Below are 19650 nucleotides of genomic sequence, written 5' to 3'. Positions count from 1 at the left end.
CATAACAGACATGGAACACTTCTGGAGCAACATATGGTCAAACCCGGTACAACATAACAGGCATGCACGGTGGATACAAGCAGAAACAGACACATACAAGATGATACCACAAATGCCTGAAGTGATAATTTTGCAACATGAAGTCACCCAAGCAATTAATTCTACTCACAATTGGAAAGCCCCTGGAAACGATAAAATAGCAAATTTCTGGTTAAAGAAGTTCACCTCAACACATTCACATCTAACTAAATTATTTAACAGTTACATTGCAGACCCATACACATTCCCTGACACACTTGCACATGGAATAACTTATCTGAAACCTAAAGATCAAGCAGACACAGCGAACCCAGCTAAATATCGCCCCATAACATGCCTACCAACAATATACAAAATATTAACTTCAGTCATTAAACAGAAATTAATGACACATACAACACAGAACAAAATTATAAATGAAGAACAAAAAGGCTGTTGCAAAGGAGCACGAGGATGTAAAGAGCAACTGATAATAGATGCAGAGGTGACATATCAAGCTAAAACCAAACAAAGGTGGCTACACTACACATACATTGATTACCAAAACGCTTTTGATAGTGTACCCCACTCATGGTTACTACAAATATTGGAAATATACAAAGTAGATCCTAAATTGATACAGTTCCTAAACATAGTAATGAAAAATTGGAAAACCACACTTAATATCCAAACAAATCCAAATAATATCACATCACAGCCAATACAGATTAAGCGTGGAATATACCAAGGAGACTCATTAAGTCCTTTCTGGTTCTGCCTTGCTCTGAACCCACTATCCAACATGCTAAATAATACAAATTATGGATACAATATTACTGGAACATACCCACACAAAATCACACATTTGCTATACATGGATGATCTAAAACTACTGGCAGCAACAAATCAACAACTCAACCAATTACTAAAGATAACAGAAGGATTCAGCAATGATATAAGTATGGCTTTTGGAACAGACAAATGTAAGAAAAATAGCATAGTCAAGGGAAAACACACTAAACAAAAAGATTACATATTGGATAACCACAGCGACTGCATAGAAGCGATGGAAAAAACGGATGCCTATAAATATCTAGGATACAGACAAAAAATAGGAATAGATAATACACATATTAAAGAAGAACTAAAAGAAAAATATAGACAAAGACTAACAAAAATACTGAAAACAGAATTGACAGCAAGAAACAAGACAAAAGCTATAAATACTTATGCCATACCAATATTGACCTACTCATTTGGAGTAGTGAAATGGAGTAACACAGACCTAGAAGCACTCAATACACTTACAGATCACAATGCCACAAATATAGAATACATCACATACATTCAGCAACAGAAAGATTCACATTAAGCAGAAAGGAAGGAGGAAGGGGATTTATCGACATAAAAAACCTACATTATGGACAGGTAGACAATTTAAGAAAATTCTTTCTAGAACGAGCAGAAACTAGCAAAATACACAAGGCAATCACTCATATAAATACATCGGCTACACCACTGCAATTTCATAACCACTTCTACAACCCTTTAGATCATATAACATCAACAGATACGAAGAGAGTAAATTGGAAAAAGAAAACACTTCATGGCAAGCACCCGTATCATCTAACACAGCTACACATCGATCAAGACGCATCCAACACATGGCTAAGAAAAGGCAATATATACAGTGAGACAGAAGGATTCATGATTGCAATACAGGATCAAACAATAAACACCAGGTATTACAGCAAGCACATTATTAAAGATCCCAATACCACAACAGATAAATGCAGACTTTGTAAACAACAAATAGAAATAGTAGATCACATCACAAGCGGATGTACAATACTAGCAAATACAGAATACCCCAGAAGACATGACAATGTCGCAAAAATAATACATCAACAGCTTGCCTTACAACATAAACTTTTAAAACAACACGTTCCTACATACAAGTATGCACCACAAAATGTACTGGAGAATGATGAATACAAATTATACTGGAACAGAACCATTATAACAGATAAAACAACACCACATAACAAACCTGACATCATACTCACCAATAAAAAGAAGAAATTAACACAACTAATCGAAATATCCATACCCAATACAACAAATATACAAAAGAAAACAGGAGAAATATTGAAAAATACATCCAACTGGCTGAGGAAGTCAAAGACATGTGGCATCAGGATAAAGTTGACATCATACCAATTATACTATCAACTACAGGAGTCATACCACACAATATCCACCAGTACATCAATGCAGTACAGCTACATCCAAACATATATATACAACTACAGAAATCCGTAATTATTGATACATGTTCAATTACCCGAAAGTTCCTAAATGCAATATAACACATACCGTACAGTTAATAGGAAGTGACGCTTGATCAAAGTCCGCGTCACTTTCCATTTTTAACCAGACTTAACGTCTGAGAAAGTAAAGAAATAATAAGAATAATAATATCTGAGAAAGGAAAGAAATAATAATAATAATAATAATAATAATAATAATATTAAGTCCTTTCTGGTTCTGCCTTGCTCTGAACCCACTATCCAACATGCTAAACAATACAAATTATGGATACAATATTACTGGAACATACCCACACAAAATCACACATTTGCTATACATGGATGATCTAAAACTACTGGCAGCAACCAATCAACAACTCAACCAATTACTAAAGATAACAGAAGGATTCAGCAATGATATAAGTATGGCTTTTGGAACAGACAAATGTAAGAAAAATAGCATAGTCAAGGGAAAACACACTAAACAAGAAGATTACATATTGGATAACCACAGCGACTGCATAGAAGCGATGGAAGAAACGGATGCCTATAAATATCTAGGATACAGACAAAAAATAGGAATAGATAATACAAATATTAAAGAAGAACTAAAAGAAAAATATAGACAAAGACTAACAAAAATACTGAAAACAGAACTGACAGCAAGAAACAAGACAAAAGCTATAAATACTTATGCCATACCAATATTGACCTACTCATTTGGAGTAGTGAAATGGAGTAACACAGACCTAGAAGCACTCAATACACTTACACGCTCACAATGCCACAAATATAGAATACATCACATACATTCAGCAACAGAAAGATTCACATTAAGCAGAAAGGAAGGAGGAAGGGGATTTATCGACATAAAAAACCTACATTATGGACAGGTAGACAATTTAAGAAAATTCTTTCTAGAACGAGCAGAAACTAGCAAAATACACGAGGCAATCACTCATATAAATACATCGGCTACACCACTGCAATTTCATAACCACTTCTACAACCCTTTAGATCACATAACATCAACAGATACGAAGAAAGCAAATTGGAAAAAGAAAACACTTCATGGCAAGCACCCATATCATCTAACACAGCCACACATCGATCAAGACGCATCCAACACATGGCTAAGAAAAGGCAATATATACAGTGAGACAGAAGGATTCATGATTGCAATACAGGATCAAACAATAAACACCAGGTATTTCAGCAAGCATATTATTAAAGATCCCAATACCACAACAGATAAATGCAGACTTTGTAAACAACAAATAGAAACAGTAGATCACATCACAAGCGGATGTACAATACTAGCAAATACAGAATACCCCAGAAGACATGACAATGTCGCAAAAATAATACATCAACAGCTTGCCTTACAACATAAACTTATAAAACAACACGTTCCTACATACAAGTATGCACCACAAAATGTACTGGAGAATGATGAATACAAATTATACTGGAACAGAACCATTATAACAGATAAAACAACGCCACATAACAAACCTGACATCATACTCACCAATAAAAAGAAGAAATTAACACAACTAATCGAAATATCCATACCCAATACAACAAATATACAAAAGAAAACAGGAGAAAAAATTGAAAAATACATCCAACTGGCTGAGGAAGTCAAAGACATGTGGCATCAGGATAAAGTTGACATCATACCAATTATACTATCAACTACAGGAGTCATACCACACAATATCCACCAATACATCAATGCAATACAGCTACATCCAAACATATATATACAATTACAGAAATCCGTAATTATTGATACATGTTCAATTACCCGAAAGTTCCTAAATGCAATATAACACATACCGTACAGTTAATAGGAAGTGACGCTTGATAAAGGTCCGCGTCACTCTATTCTTAACCAGACTTAAAAAAAAGTCTGAGAAAGTAAAGAAATAATAATAATAATGATGATAATTATAATAATAATAATACTTTATTTAACTTCTAGTGGTTCATTTCATATGAACAAAAACAGTGAATGTTACAGTTATTTATACACAACACAATAATACATTCTTCTGAAGATGACACTGATTAACATATGTAAGATTACAAATAAATGGCTTGCTGCTATAACATGTATTTTCAAAACAATTCTTACTCTGCACATTACAATGTTATTCTTCTAATTATTAAAGGGTTTTGGAAAAGGTATCTTAAACAGAAATTTGAGCTTCACTGTGGGAAGAGTTGTAACCATACTGGGCAGTGCATTACCTAATTTTAATCCTGCATATTGCATACTGTTTTCATAGAGGACTGTTTTGTGGCTGCTAATGTAAAATGTTTCTTTATTTCTAGTATTGTACTGATTCAAATGAGAATATATGGTGGGATGCAGCTTTTTTAAAAGCAATATAGGTTGTAGAATATACATGTTTACTATGTTTAGCACACCAGTTTTTGGACATAGGCCATGGCATTATTCCTTATATTTAGCTCCACAGGTGATTCTTATAACTCATTTTTGAATAATCAGGGCTTATTAGATTTCATTTGGTTGTTGCCTTCCCCCAACATTTCTATTCCACATGACAGGGGAGGAAAATAAAGCATGGCTGCAGTCTTTAGGACAACAGTATCTTTGAATATCTTGCTAATCATATTGATTGCAAGTATATTCTTAGATAACTTACATGATTGAGTAGGCTGTTCAAATGCTGCTCCATTGGGCAAGGTTGCCGCCCTTGTAGACAGGTGCTGGTACTGTAGACTACCTACCAGATGGCCATATTGCATGTGTTCTGCACATGTGGCGGCTGCTTGACCGTCCCTGCCTGCAAACCATCTCCTGCTCTCCTGTGCCTGTGGCCATATGGTTGTCTCCAGGGGAACACATGAGTTTGAAGAGCTTATGCGAGAGTGACAAAATGTCTCATTTCAGGTTACTTTGAATGGTTAAACCAATGAATTTTACACTAAATGCTTTTTTTACCATCTCACCATCTACGTACATTTTAATTTCATAACTAGGTCTACTATTGTTGAGTTCCATAATAAATGTTTATTTATTTAGATTTTCTTGGGTGGTGTCATCAATATGATGGCTTTTGCAAATGTCAAGTACATTTACAGACATAAAATACTTTTAGATCCTAGCCTTACAGGTAGTAATTAAACAGTAAATTGATGCTTGTCAAAATACATTACATATTACACATATTACTACAGCCAATTATTTTTTATACATTATTTTACAGTTCTTAAACTTAACCATTTAAAATTTGTTGAGTGAATAGAGACACTTTTCAATTAAGAACTCTTTTAGTTTTGATACAGTATTAATGTGGTTAATCCACCAGAGGTTTGACTCCAGATAGACCCCTAGAAATTTACACTCGTTTCTTTCCTCTGCCACAATGCCACATATCTCATTTATGTATGAGTGGTGTGAGCTGCCAGTTGTAAATATTAGCATCTGGGCTTTATTTACATTGACCTTTAATCATGGAAATATGAACTTAATTCTAGTATCCCATTACTTGCTGAAAATTTCAGTTCCTCACTATCTTTACCATGAAATAAATTTGAGGTGTCATCAGCACATTTTACAATGTACGAGTTAATGGGGTGTACAACATCGTTAATATATGCTAAAAAGAGGAAAAGTCCAAGAATTGAGCCTTGAGGGACTCCGTATGTCACTGTTTCACTTGTGGATTTAAAGGTTAAGATCTTATTATCAATGTAATGTGTACGTTTGGTACGTTGTTTTCGATTCACCAAATAGGTGGATAGAAGTTTCATTGATGCATCTCTCATATTGTACATCCACAGTTTTTTAAAGAGAAGCTCATGGTCTACTGAGTCAAAAGCTTTGATCAGGTCAAGGAATATTCCAGCTGTGTGCATAGCCCGTCCTATGCTGCTATATACTTCATGGAAGAAACTGGTAACAGCAGTGGCCATGCTTAAGTCTTTCCTAAACCCATGCTACGATTCGGCAAGCATTTTGTGTCTTGAGAAAAATGATGTGAGTTGTGATAGGATAACTGTCTCAAACATTTTACTGAAGTTAGGGATTAGTGATATCGGTCTATAATTTTAAACTTCATCTTTACTTCCCTTCTTATGGATTGGCTGAATTACTTATTTTTAAGGCATTTGGGTATATGTTTTCATTAATACTACAGTTGATAAGATAGGTAAGGGGTTTAGTTATTTCATTGGCACATTTCTTTAACACCACCCATGAGATACCATCCCATTGAGATGAATGCTTATTCTTTAGCTTTTGTATTGTGTTAAATATTTCCTGTTGCTTCACCTCCATAAATTCGAGCTCTATACCATCTGTGACATCATTTGGTGTGCCAGCCTGTAGATCTATAATAGGGGCTGGTGGGTCAAAATGAGAGATAAAATGCCTATTGAATAAATTACCTACTTCATTTGGATCTTTCACTAGATGGCCCTTGTGTCTAATGCTAACTGGCTCACTTTGTCCATTGCTGGTGGCTTTATGATGTTTATTGGTTAGTCTCCAGGACCTATGTTGGATGAACGCTCTATTGTATCATTGTTTATCTGTTTCCTCAAGTGTAAAAGGTCTGTCTTAAAAGTTATTTTGGCTTGATTGTACTTTTCCTTAAATATATGTAGCTTTGTTTCCTTATATAAACAGTCAAGATCATATATATTCTGCCTTAACTTAATCAGCCTAAGTGTAAGTTTTAGCCTAGTATTATTTTCAAGATAAGAGTTTGTTTGTACCCTGGTTATTTTTTTGAGAGGGCAGCAGCAGTCAAAATGCTTCAGCACTGTCGTATAAAATTTTTGCCTTTTGTTTTCTGACCCTTTCATTTGGTAAATAGTGTCCCATTTCTCCTCTGCTAACTTAGCTTTGAAGGTGCTGATGTTAGTGCTATTCAGGATCTGCTTCTTCTCAGTTATCTTAGTTGCTGTTGATACAGCAAACCTTGAATATTCTAAAACCTGACAATAGTGATCTGAGTAATGAAAATCAACACTTTAAAAGTTAACACTGTCTTCTACAGTTTTGTTGACTATTACATAATCTATCTTACTGGAGATCTGTGAACACCACTTGCAGTTTTAAACAGCAAAACTGTTTTTGGCTACTCATGTAGGAATTTATTAGGCCATAAGCAGTGCCTCTTATGTCAGTGTCCCACAGATTATCTAACAGGATAATAATGTTCACACAGTCAAAAGTTTTGTCAAGGTCTAAGTATATACCTACAACATGTTCCCTGTTCTTAGTACCACTTATGGCCTCTTCAGTCATCTGAGCAACTGCTACACTAGTTGATTTACATTTTATAAATTAATTTTGTTTTTCAAATATCAGATTGTGTTTGTTGTGGCAAACAATGCAATTCTTTATTGGATGGTAAATGTGTGGCAGAAATGAATGCAAATATAATAGGTTCACTGATGTTCTCAAAATGTATACATGATTTATGAGATACTGTCAGCAACATCCACGAATTGATTGCTAACAATGTTTTTGGCTACAGGAAAGTAGAGTTGCTCATTGACTGTAAGGAAATATGGAATACTTTGGACAAGATGTCAACATCATGCACAAAACATCATCTGTCTTTAAATTTTGATGAATCCAAGTTTATGCCCCTAAATAAGTGAAAGAACATGATAATATTTGATTATATCATCAGTAGAAAACACTGTTTAAATACCTGCAAGTAGCACTAAGAGATGATATAAAGTACAATAAACACATGAAACCAATACTAGGAGAGGAACATGGACGATGTGGGTTTCTGGGAAAGTATATATGTTAAGGAAGCCATTAACAGTGCCGTAGTGTGACCTGCTCCAATTTTGGGAGTGATAATAAAGTAGCCTGACATAAGACACAATAGGAATTCAAAGATGCACTGCCAGGATTCTAACAGAGTGGTACAGCCACAAGGTTTTCAAACTGCACAACACGGCTCCCTAGTCTGGTTTTAAATGTAATAATGTTGGGAATGAAGAATAACCACAATGTGTCATTTATGTCATAGCTACTGAAAGCATGCTTCCTAATAAAATAAATTTGGAGCTGAATCATGATAGTCTCATAAAAAGAACTATGAGAATATGTTGCCCACAAGTTAAAACAAATGACAAAACAAAAAAATAAACTTCCACTAAACAAGTTGGATTCGTACAAAGTCTCTTTCTCATCTTAGAAAATGCCTACCATTTAGCAAAGAACAAGAAACATCACACCACAGGAAGAACTTATTTTACTAGCTGCTCTGGACATTGTAGGTGTTAGGTGAATCAGCTACCAAGCAACTGGTGTATCAACTCAAGAATGAACTTTATTAATACCTTGTTCCAGAGAAATATTTTAGTTCCAGTAAGTTTGTAAACAGTGACTTGGTTATGAAGCTGGCATATCATGAAAAATTCAGTTCATTGAATGTATGCCCTTCAAAGTAATTAGACAAACATTCTACAGTTGTTAGACAAAATTTCAGCCTTCAGAAGAAAACTACTGTTGTGAGATAAAAGTTGGATGATAAATGATGACGTTTGGTTTATGGGGCACTCAACTGCACGCTCATCAGCACCCATACAAAATCCCAATTTTTATACAGTCCAATTTTTACACAGTCCAATTTTTACACAGTCCAATTTTTACACAGTCCAATTTTTACACATTTTTACACAGTCCAATTTTTACACAGTCCAATTTTTACACAGTGCAATTTTTACACAGTGCAATTTTTACACAGTGCAATTGGTGCAATTTTTACATGGTGCAATTTTTGGTGCAATTTTTACACGGTCCAATTGAGCCACTGTGAAGGATGATGATGATGATGATGATATAACACAAATGCTCAGTCCCCAGGCAGAGAAAATCCCCAACCTGGCTGGGAATCGAATCCAGGATCCCGTGATCCAGAGGCAGCAATGCTAGCCACTAGACCACGAGCTGCGGATTGGATGATAAAGATATAAATTACTGAAACTTCCTGGCAGATTAAAACTGTGTGCCCGACCGAGACTCGAACTCGGGACCTTTGCCTTTCGCGGGCAAGTGCTCTACCAACTGAGCTACCGAAGCACGACTCACGCCCGGTACTCACAGCTTTACTTCTGCCAGTACCTCGTCTCCTACCTTCCAAACTTTACAGAAGCTCTCCTGCGAACCTTGCAGAACTAGCAAGGTTCGCAGGAGAGCTTCTGTAAAGTTTGGAAGGTAGGAGACGAGGTACTGGCAGAAGTAAAGCTGTGAGTACCGGGCGTGAGTCGTGCTTCGGTAGCTCAGTTGGTAGAGCACTTGCCCGCGAAAGGCAAAGGTCCCGAGTTCGAGTCTCGGTCGGGCACACAGTTTTAATCTGCCAGGAAGTTTCATATCAGCGCACACTCCGCTGCAGAGTGAAAATCTCATTCTGGAAACATCCCCCAGGCTGTGGCTAAGCCATGTCTCCGCAATATCCTTTCTTTCAGGAGTGCTAGTTCTGCAAGGTTCCCAGGAGAGCTTCTGTAAAGTTTGGAAGGTAGGAGACGAGGTACTGGCAGAAGTAAAGCTGTGAGTACCGGGCGTGAGTCGTGCTTCGGTAGCTCAGTTGGTAGAGCACTAGCCCGCGAAAGGCAAAGGTCCCGAGTTCGAGTCTCGGTCGGGCACACAGTTTTAATCTGCCAGGAAGTTTCATATCAGCGCACACTCCGCTGCAGAGTGAAAATCTCATTCTGGAAACATCCCCCAGGCTGTGGCTAAGCCATGTCTCCGCAATATCCTTTCTTTCAGGAGTGCTAGTTCTGCAAGGTTCCCAGGAGAGCTTCTGTAAAGTTTGGAAGGTAGGAGACGAGGTACTGGCAGAAGTAAAGCTGTGAGTACCGGGCGTGAGTCGTGCTTCGGTAGCTCAGTTGGTAGAGCACTTGCCCGCGAAAGGCAAAGGTCCCGAGTTCGAGTCTCGGTCGGGCACACAGTTTTAATCTGCCAGGAAGTTTCATATCAGCGCACACTCCGCTGCAGAGTGAAAATCTCATTCTGGATATAAATTACTGTTTTCCCTACTCTTCACTCAATTTTAGAAGACAATAACTTTCAGTTGAACAAAGAACTGAATTCTGTGTTTGTGGCTCATTTAACTGAAATACTTTCTGATGTGCTTTCCAGAAGAAGTTGATCAACACTATTGGATCAAAGATCTTTTTGGTACAGAACTTCCATCGACACATACCACAGAAGAACAAGATCAATTTATTGCTATTTCTTGAGACTTCACATTGAAACTGAAGTTTGTTTCCTTATCACTGCTTGAGTTTTGGAACTTGGTGAAGCAGGAGACAACAAGCCCCTTTGAGTTTTAATTCCTTTTGAAACATCCTATTTATGTGTCGTAGATTTGTCAGCATTGGCAGTCACCAACATGATATATAGATCATGAATGAATGTGGAGAAAAAAAATGTCACAGTTTTCAGTCTTGTGCTGAAGTCTAAAGAACTGATGATGAAGATGCAGGTAGTCCTTCCCATTAATTTTGTTCCCAGAATAATATGTAATAACATTACAAATTTATTAAAATGTGTTATGTCAACAGTTAATACAGAAATAACCAATTTTATTTATTTTTTAAAAACTAAAGATTCTTCATCCTACTCTGAGTCAGAAGTCAAGTGCAAAAGGAGCCACAGACGTTTATGTTTGGGTGAAGGCAGCCAAGGGACCAAAAAGTTTAAAAACAACTGGTACAGCCAATACAAAAGCATAACAGCCCTACCTAAACAGAAACTGTTGGTTTAAAGGCAATATTATGTTTACAAAAGCACTTACAGACAGTCAGTATTTAGTGTTGACTGTGGAACAGTTCTACTATCTAGGGATAGTGAGAAGATTAAATCGATCTAAACTCATACATGGAGTCACACAGATAGTCATTTCTCTCTCATTCCATACTCAGCTGGAACAGAACATGAAGTGGCTAATATTAGTACAATGTACCCTTTCCCATGCATTGCACAGTAGGTTGCAGAGTATGTATTTAGACATAGAACAGTGAGAAACAACCTGAAATAAATTGTTGCATAGACAGCCGAGTAATGAAAAGCAACTGATATCTTGGTAGATTAAGCCATAATACACATGCAAGATGCCAATATTGCGAATTGTCACTGGTGAAGCAGTGCATAATGTATCCCACTAAATGGGGAGGTGCAAATCATATGACACTGAGAAATTTCACTTACAAATTTTTCATACTGAACAGGTGTATGTGCTGTAGGTTACAACTTTATCAATTTTGTTCTGATAAAAGGCCTCACTATGCACATTTAAATGTTAAGGTAGAAATCTGTCTTCCTAATTTTAAACTAATCTGAATTGACATTCACTAGGTATTACAATAATCTGCTGTGCATTTTATAATACATCTTAACATGAAGAACGTATGTAAACTTCTAAACTTTCAAGGCAATTTATGTTGACAGGAGCACAACTTGGCATTTGATACAGAAGTTCCTGATGTCATCAAAGAGCAAGTGAAAGACAATACAGCCCTTAAGTGCCTTGTTCAACTACAGAAAGAAACACCAGGAGGACTTATTGACACTGTCTGCAATGGAGATGTTTCAGAAGGACAGGCAGGATTGTGCAGGTAAGCACAAAACCTTGATGTTATGCAATCATTTTTTTGCACTCTATGCACGTTATGTGAACTGTGTTCTTAAATTACTAAACACCAACAAGATTTTCTTTTTCTTAGCACATGTGTGTGTGTGCGCACGCGCGCGCACACACACACATGTGTGTGTGTGTGCGCACGCGCGCGCACACACACACACACACACACACACACCAAAAAAATCACTTATGGACTTTTCTCTTTCTTTCTTTCAGAAAATATCATTTGTTGAGGTTTCATCATACCATTGTTCCTTTTTAATTGGTTTATTCATCCAGAAATAATTTCACAGTAGTATTTGACACCCCACCCTAATAAAAGTGCTGAACAATGAAAACAATTAATGAATTCATACATATTAAGAACCATGTTATTACTGACACGTTTAGCTGACAAAGCATCTGTATGTTTTGTACATTGTTTTTCTGTATACACATATTTATAAACAAGTTAAGCAATAATTTCAAGAACAACAAACACTGCAATATTACTGAAGTGGTGTTAATTCTGGACACGTTGTAGAGATTCATTGAACATTATAATGAGTTCATTTTAGTTGAAATATTCTTTATAATTTATCACAAATTTTCAGGAAACATACCCTAATGACTGCTGTTCGAAAATGTTGAGTTTAAATATACAAATTTAATTAAAAATCAAACAAAATAATCACATCCCAACAACTTAAGCAAGTTGTATATTATTTGGTACAAATGTTATTGCTATGTTTCTCAGTATTTTATGGGACATCCTTTTGATTTAATCACTGTGTTAATTCTGTATGGCATTGAGTCTACCTAATGTTGGAGACCTCTTGGTTTGATTGCTCTCAATTATGAGCTGATGATGATGCCCTCGAGCAGCTTCCTCTTGTTACTGGGATTCTGGCATGAAAACATAATTTTCAGCCTTAATTGCAAGTTCTCAATTGGACCGATGTTGGAACTGTTGTCAGGCATGTCAGCGCACTAATGAAAAGGTTAGAAAACCATTTAATAATGATTATAGTCATGATACATGGCACACTGTCTTGCTGAAAGACCACACTGATTGTTGTTAACCTTGAAACAAATCAGGGATAGAGGGCAGCAGTTTCAATACTACTTGGTACTTTCTGGCATTAACGTTGCCCTGTACACTTTGAGACACTCAAAGCCATGTCTTGGCCTCAGGCCTACACCTTGACACTAATGGGAGGCTTCATAGTTGCAGTGCTGTAGTCAGGCAACAAATCTTCACATGGTTGACAACGAATGAACTTAATTCCACTGTTTCCAAAGATGCTGATTTTAGTCTTGTCACCACAAATGCCTCTACTCCAGTCTTCTTGCAGCCACTCCCTGTCTGCTAAAGCCCACAGCATACATTTCTGCCTCTGCATTGTGTTCATATGAGTCCCTGCTCACAATTATTTTCACAAATGTTTTGTCTGACCATTCAATCAGAAACTTCAAGCCCTAAAGTCTTCCATTTACATTTGTGGCACACTGATAATCTTGATCACAAAGATGGCAGTTTCACAAAAGTCTTGATCCATTAACACTGGTTTTCAGTCAGTTCTTGGAGCAGTTCCAGTTAACCCAGTATCTTCATATTGCTTGCAGTCTTTTCTCTCACCTGTCTTTGTAGCACCTCTTCCCTATGTTTGTGTTATTTCTGCATAAGTATAACTTTCTTCATGAAGTGTTGTTGGCATACTACTTTTACTTGCTGACCAATCAGCACATTTTGTTACACGAGACATGGTTTCAGTACTGCCTCTTGTCTAATCTCAGCTCATTTTAAAGAAATCTTACACTTAAACAACAAAAATGTATTGCTGACTACTACAGTTAAAATGATGATCAGAACAGTTTTTCTCACTGAATAAAGCACTAACAGTAGTTGCACCTGTCACTACTTGAATGACACTCTCTCTCTCTCTCTCTCTCTCTCTCTCTCTCTCTCTCTCTGAACATATGATTTTTCATTACAATGAACTGTATTTTGACTGCATACGGTAGAAAGCTGTTTATTATTAATTTGTGTTACCTTCCTGCCAATCTCTTCTCTATGTTCTCTAAATATTTCTTGACTGTTTAATAAGTTTTATTTGAGAGGTGAGCTTTAATGGAATTTTTAAATATCTGGATTTCAGTTGTCTATGTCACTGTATAATCTCCTTGAGCAATTTATCAAGCACACTTCAGTCCCTTGTAGAAAATGATATTTTTCAATTTTCATTTATTTATTCTCAGTAAATGTAAGTTGAGCCTGGCTCTTGTTCCACAATTATGAATGCTGCTGCTGTTCTAATAATTTATAATTTTTCTTCTTACTGCACATAACAGACTGGTATGTGTAATCAGTTGGTGCAGTTACACTCCCTGCTTAATTAAACATACTTTTTTGAGTGAGCTCTGGTATTACTTTTGGCTGTTATCCTTATGGTCCTCTTTGAGTGACTATGGGAATAGCGTGTAATTACACATCGCTCTTTCTTGTGAATTGATGACAGAACTCTGAGGCCATAATGTACTGCTGACATAATCTTTGTTAATATCTCTTTTTTCATTTCACTTGAGGTGGTGTGGTCTCCAGTTCATAGACTGGTTTGATGCATACCTCCTAGTAACTCTATCCTGTACAAGTCTTTTTATCTCTACTACTGCATCCTTCATGCACTGGAAGCTGTTTATTGTTGTCAGGCTTTAGTCTCAAGCTATAATTTTTGCCCTTCTCCCCCCCCCCCCCCCCCCTTACCCTTCATTTCCAAATTAACTGCTCTTGGTGTCTCAGGTTGTGTCCTATTAACCTACCACTTCTTTTGTTAAGTTGTGCCAAGAAACTCTTTCCTCCCCCATTCATTTCAGTATCTCCTTATTAAATAGCTTTACTAACTCTATGCATCCAATACAATGCTACACACCAGACAAATACTTCCAGAAAAAACTTCACTTACATTTACATTAGCTGTTAACATTTTATCATTTTCAGAAAATCTGTTCCTGCTACTGCCAGTATGCATTTTATATTTGTTTTGTTTCTGTCATCATCAGTTATGCTGCACAAATGGAAAAGCTTGCTTATTACTTTTAATGTCTCATTTCCTAATTTAATTCCTAAACTGCCACACTACAATCTGATTTATTTCATCCACTTCAGATGGCAGTCAATATTCATTGCAGAAAATTTTGCATCTGTTATACAGTCTGCAGCTTACAGTCTACAAGTAATGTCACATGATTATTTTCCTCCTTTAAATGGAAATTCCTGCTGTTTGTTTCCTTAATGTTCTATATTAGTTTATTATAAGCTGGCGAGCTTGAGAGTTTCCTTTTCTGTATCTGCCAGATGTCCTGGTATTTTATTTCTGATTATGATATAGCTTTAATCAACAAACAGAATTTCTGAAAACTCATTGAAGTATATGGTGACTGGCCGGTATTGATCATGAGATGCTACCTTGAGGAGCACCAATGTTGATTAATGCTGATTGCAAAACAGTCTTTCCAGAAGCAGAGTTTTTCACCCATTTCAACTGGAACCTCTGAGTGTCTTTGGTTGAACAAACAGCTGACATATGTTGTCCTCAGGTAGCACCTCTTCAAGTCCCACATGCAGGGTGAGGCACCTATTTGACTCTAGATACTTTTTGATACACTAAAAATATTGATAATCTATTTTAACTTTGGTGAATAGTTACTATGGGCTCATTAGTAACTGAAGAGAACAAAACTGTAAATATATTCTACTCTATAATTCCTTCCCCCCACCTTCCTTACCACTCTCCCCCTCTACACACACACACACACACACACACACACACACATACACACACACACACACACACACACACACACACACACATTCCTCATCACCTCTTGTGATACCGCTACACATAACAAGAGGGAGCTTACAAGTCAGAAGCTCCAAATACTTGTCTGTAAATCAGATCCTTTAACTCACTGTGCTGTGGTCAAATGACAGCTCCCTCAATTTGCAGTGCTAGACTCCAACTGTTTGTCAGCTCCTTTGATAGTACTGGAGATAATGGAGTGGACTGCACTACTTGGAAAACAAAGTTACTCTCTAGTTAGCCAGAATCACTAATCAGCTATAATACTGAGTGTAATAAGGATCTGACAATGTGTCCAAAAAAAAAAAAAAAAAAAAAAAAAAAGCTTTATTCGTGGCCTGTGTTATTCCTATCCTCTTTATCCAATTTTCTAGGCATGGGTAGAACCAGTCACTGGCTACCCCTCTTATTCCAAATGATTCATGGCTTTTTTTCTTTTTAAAAAGAAAAACAACTAGAATCATTTGGAATAAGAGGAGTTGCCAGTGACTGGTTGTGCTTATGTGTAGAAAATGGGGTAATAGGGAGGAAAAACAGTTTTATGCTCTACAGCAGGGCTGGGCATGAGAGCTGCAGTGGGTAACACCGTCAAGTCATTTGATGTGAGAGTTTGATACGCATACAGCATATTTACATGGAAAGGTTCCACAGTGACTATAACTGTCTTGCTCATTGCCAGAACCATATTGAGGGGTCGGATGGACAGGCCACCAGTGAGGGCATACATATATAGGGGGTGACAAAACTTGACTGGAGAAAAATACAAGAATAAAAGACAATTTAAGAACTAAATGAGAGTGGTACCTGAATTCGCCTAGCAATTATTGTTCCTAGGAGACGAGATACTGGCAGAAGTAAGGCTGTGAGGCCGGGCGTGAGTCGTGCTTCGGTAGCTCAGTTGGTAGAGCACTTGCCCGCGAAAGGCAAAGGTCCCGAGTTCGAGTCTCAGTCGGGCACACAGTTTTAATCTGCCAGGAAGTTTCAATTATTGTTCCTGTCTTCTGCCTATGACAAAAAGCATTTTTCTCAGCCAGTGACTGTAAATGCATGTTGTTGTCACAGTATCATTCCTATAGCATTGTTTCATCTGAGTAGCTTCACAAAGAAATGATTAATACAAAATAAATGTCTTCAGCAGCACAGTTCTTGATGCTACTTTGCTTGGTAGAAGAGCTGGTAAAATATAAAAGCAAAAAAGGCAGAAAGGATGTGTAACTTACTTGCCCCTACTTCCAGTAAATCTATTAAGAAAAAACTGTGGAACATTAGTTTTACAGATGAGAGTGGGATTTGGGGTAAGGGGGGGGGGGGGGGTGAGGAGCGAGTGTAGCTTTGAGAGTGCTTACAGGAAGGAGAGGTCACCTCAGTATAGATCTGCTAATTGCTGGTGAAAAACATGTACCTATTTTGACTCAAAGTTTTAGTCCATTCCTTTTCAAAACATTGTAATTTTTAATTTTATGTAACTAATAAACACATTTAATGTAATGAGCAAAGAACACATGCTATTTCTTAAACAGCTATTAACATATTTCATTTACTTTTTAAATAATTCCATGCTGCTTGCAACTATTAATTAGTTTCTTTTCATACTATTGCACTATTAACAGTTGCAGGTGGAATGGGGTCATAAAAAAACTTTAGAATTTGTGGACACAAGTTCAAAGCAAATATTTCATTTAATCTCACACAAAAGTGTCACGTCCAGAGCAGGCCTACTACTTGGGAAAAAGAAACATTGTTTTATAGTACTCAATTCCATTAAAATTATTTTTTTCTATTTGTTAAAGTCTCAATGTTTAGAACGAAACTGCTTTGCATCAAACTCATTGCTCCAGTCAGATGTACATCAATGAGCCTACTCCTACACTTTGATTTCATTAATTTTACTATCAGAAATACACTTTCATACAAGTATGTGGTTCAAAACATATTGCAGACTCAAGAGGCTATTTAAAACAAATGTGGGAACTCTTTACGAGGAAAACTCTTCTAGAAGATTTCTAAGTTTTTTGCAGCTCAAAGCATATCCCTCGCCATATGATGCTGAATGTCAGTAAGCTCCAACTGAATTTTGGGAGTTGCCTTTTCAATAAACACAGCAAAGGAAGCTGCAAAAATGCTTAAATAAAATTCAAACTGATTGAAATCACTAAATCTGTTGTTAACATTTTCTCTCAGAACTTGTAGCAAAACTTATCCTTCACCATATGATGCTGAAAGTCAGTGAGCTCCAATTGGATTTCAGGGGATGCCTTGCCACTGACCACTGCAAAATGAGCTGCAAAAATGCTAAAATAAAATTGAAACTGATTTAAGTCATTAGATAGGTTGTCAAAATTTTCTGTCAGAGCTTTTAGCATAGTAACAAATCCATATTCATTTAATATCTCCTTATCCAGGTATTTTTCACTTAGAGTTAGTCTAACATTTGGAAACTGTACACATGAATTTTTTGAACTTTTCTTCACCCTCAAAAGTAATTTTTTGTTGAAACCCAAAGTGTTGTCAAAGACTTTGGTAATTATTTTATATTTGCCTTGCAAAGTTTTCAGGATATCCAGGTGCTCAGTCAAAAAGGCAAAATTAATACCCGCGGGGTTTGTAAAACTCTTTTACTGGTTTTCCTTGCATATTGATGAATAATATTGAAGTAAGCTGAAAAAATGTTACAAAACAACATCTCTACACAGTCAGCAGACTTCACAAAAATAAGGCACATAGTCATCTTCACAGTTGAGTTCAGGAAGTATGTGAATCCCCAATGCCTCAAACCATGTGATCTGAGCATATTAACTGTCTTTACAACTACATCAATGATGTCATTTATTTTGGCACATTTTGCTAGCAGATAGCATTATATAGAACACAATGTATTTCTGGTATTGGCTGCTGGGTACCAAATTCAACTTTTATCTCACAAAAGTAACAACACCAAACTTGTGACCAGTTAACGCAGGAGTTCAGTGCATTGTGACTGATGAAAGTTTTCCCCAACTATGTTCGTTTAATCAATTACATTTTTTAAGCAACAAAATACAACATTGACCATAATCATGTCAAACATTGGTACCAAATCAAGGAGTTCCTTCATCACACTGAACTCAGTGTCTGCACCTCACAAAAATAGAGCAACATCAGTGCTTTTGTCCAGAGACAGAGAGACATTTCTCCTTCAATACTTCTGCCACAGCAAACACCCACAATTTACAATATTGAATCTGACTAGCTCTGATATACTGTATCAAAGGCCTTGTGCAGATGACACAGCTGTGATTGATTCAGTACTCTTTCTACTGTTACTTTGGAAACAAAACTGTGCTTCATTGACAAGGCAACATTCATTCAAGTGAGTGACTATTCTGTCTTTCATTATTGATTCTGTTATGTTTTAGAATGATACCACTGAAGTGATTGGCTAATAATTTTCTATATTGTCTGCATTACTTTTCTTTAATTTACAGCTATGGCCTGTTTCTTATATTCCAGAAGCTTGAAAGCTCTCCAAGTATTTTTTGAGTAGACTGATGGGCACTCATCTGTGCCTTTTAACTTCCTGTTATTTAATTTTTGCAATGTTTTCCAGATTTCATATTCACTGTACTTGCTGCGTAAATTTTTCTGGTGCAACATCTTCGTTTGGATATTTTAGTTGTAGTACTGGAAAACTATCCAGTCACAAAATTTGCTAGTTCCTGTGAATCATTTGTTGACCCAGCTCTACCCACTGTCTGTAAGTTATAATATTTAACCTTGTTTCTTGTTTTACAACTTCCAGATCGTCTTTATTTTATTTTCATCATTAAATATTTTTTTGTCATTTGATAGATTTCTTTG

At 36.5% G+C, this 19650-nt stretch overlaps 1 protein-coding gene across 1 annotated transcript in view; it reads left to right on the top strand.

Moving 5' to 3' along the window:
* LOC126235125 (E3 ubiquitin-protein ligase lubel) overlaps window positions 1-19650 on the top strand; it is a 443689-nt gene that overhangs the window by 404819 nt on the left and 19220 nt on the right. Inside the window, exon 21 of the mRNA XM_049943859.1 lies at window positions 11782-11948. Coding sequence (XP_049799816.1) covers window positions 11782-11948 — 167 coding nt within the window. The remainder of the gene's footprint in view (window positions 1-11781; window positions 11949-19650) is intronic.

This window comes from Schistocerca nitens, chromosome 2 (genome assembly GCF_023898315.1).
Source record: "Schistocerca nitens isolate TAMUIC-IGC-003100 chromosome 2, iqSchNite1.1, whole genome shotgun sequence".
Lineage (NCBI taxonomy): Eukaryota > Metazoa > Arthropoda > Insecta > Orthoptera > Acrididae > Schistocerca > Schistocerca nitens.
Note: the sequence above shows the minus strand (reverse complement) of the source record. Positions and strands in the feature narration are given on the sequence as shown.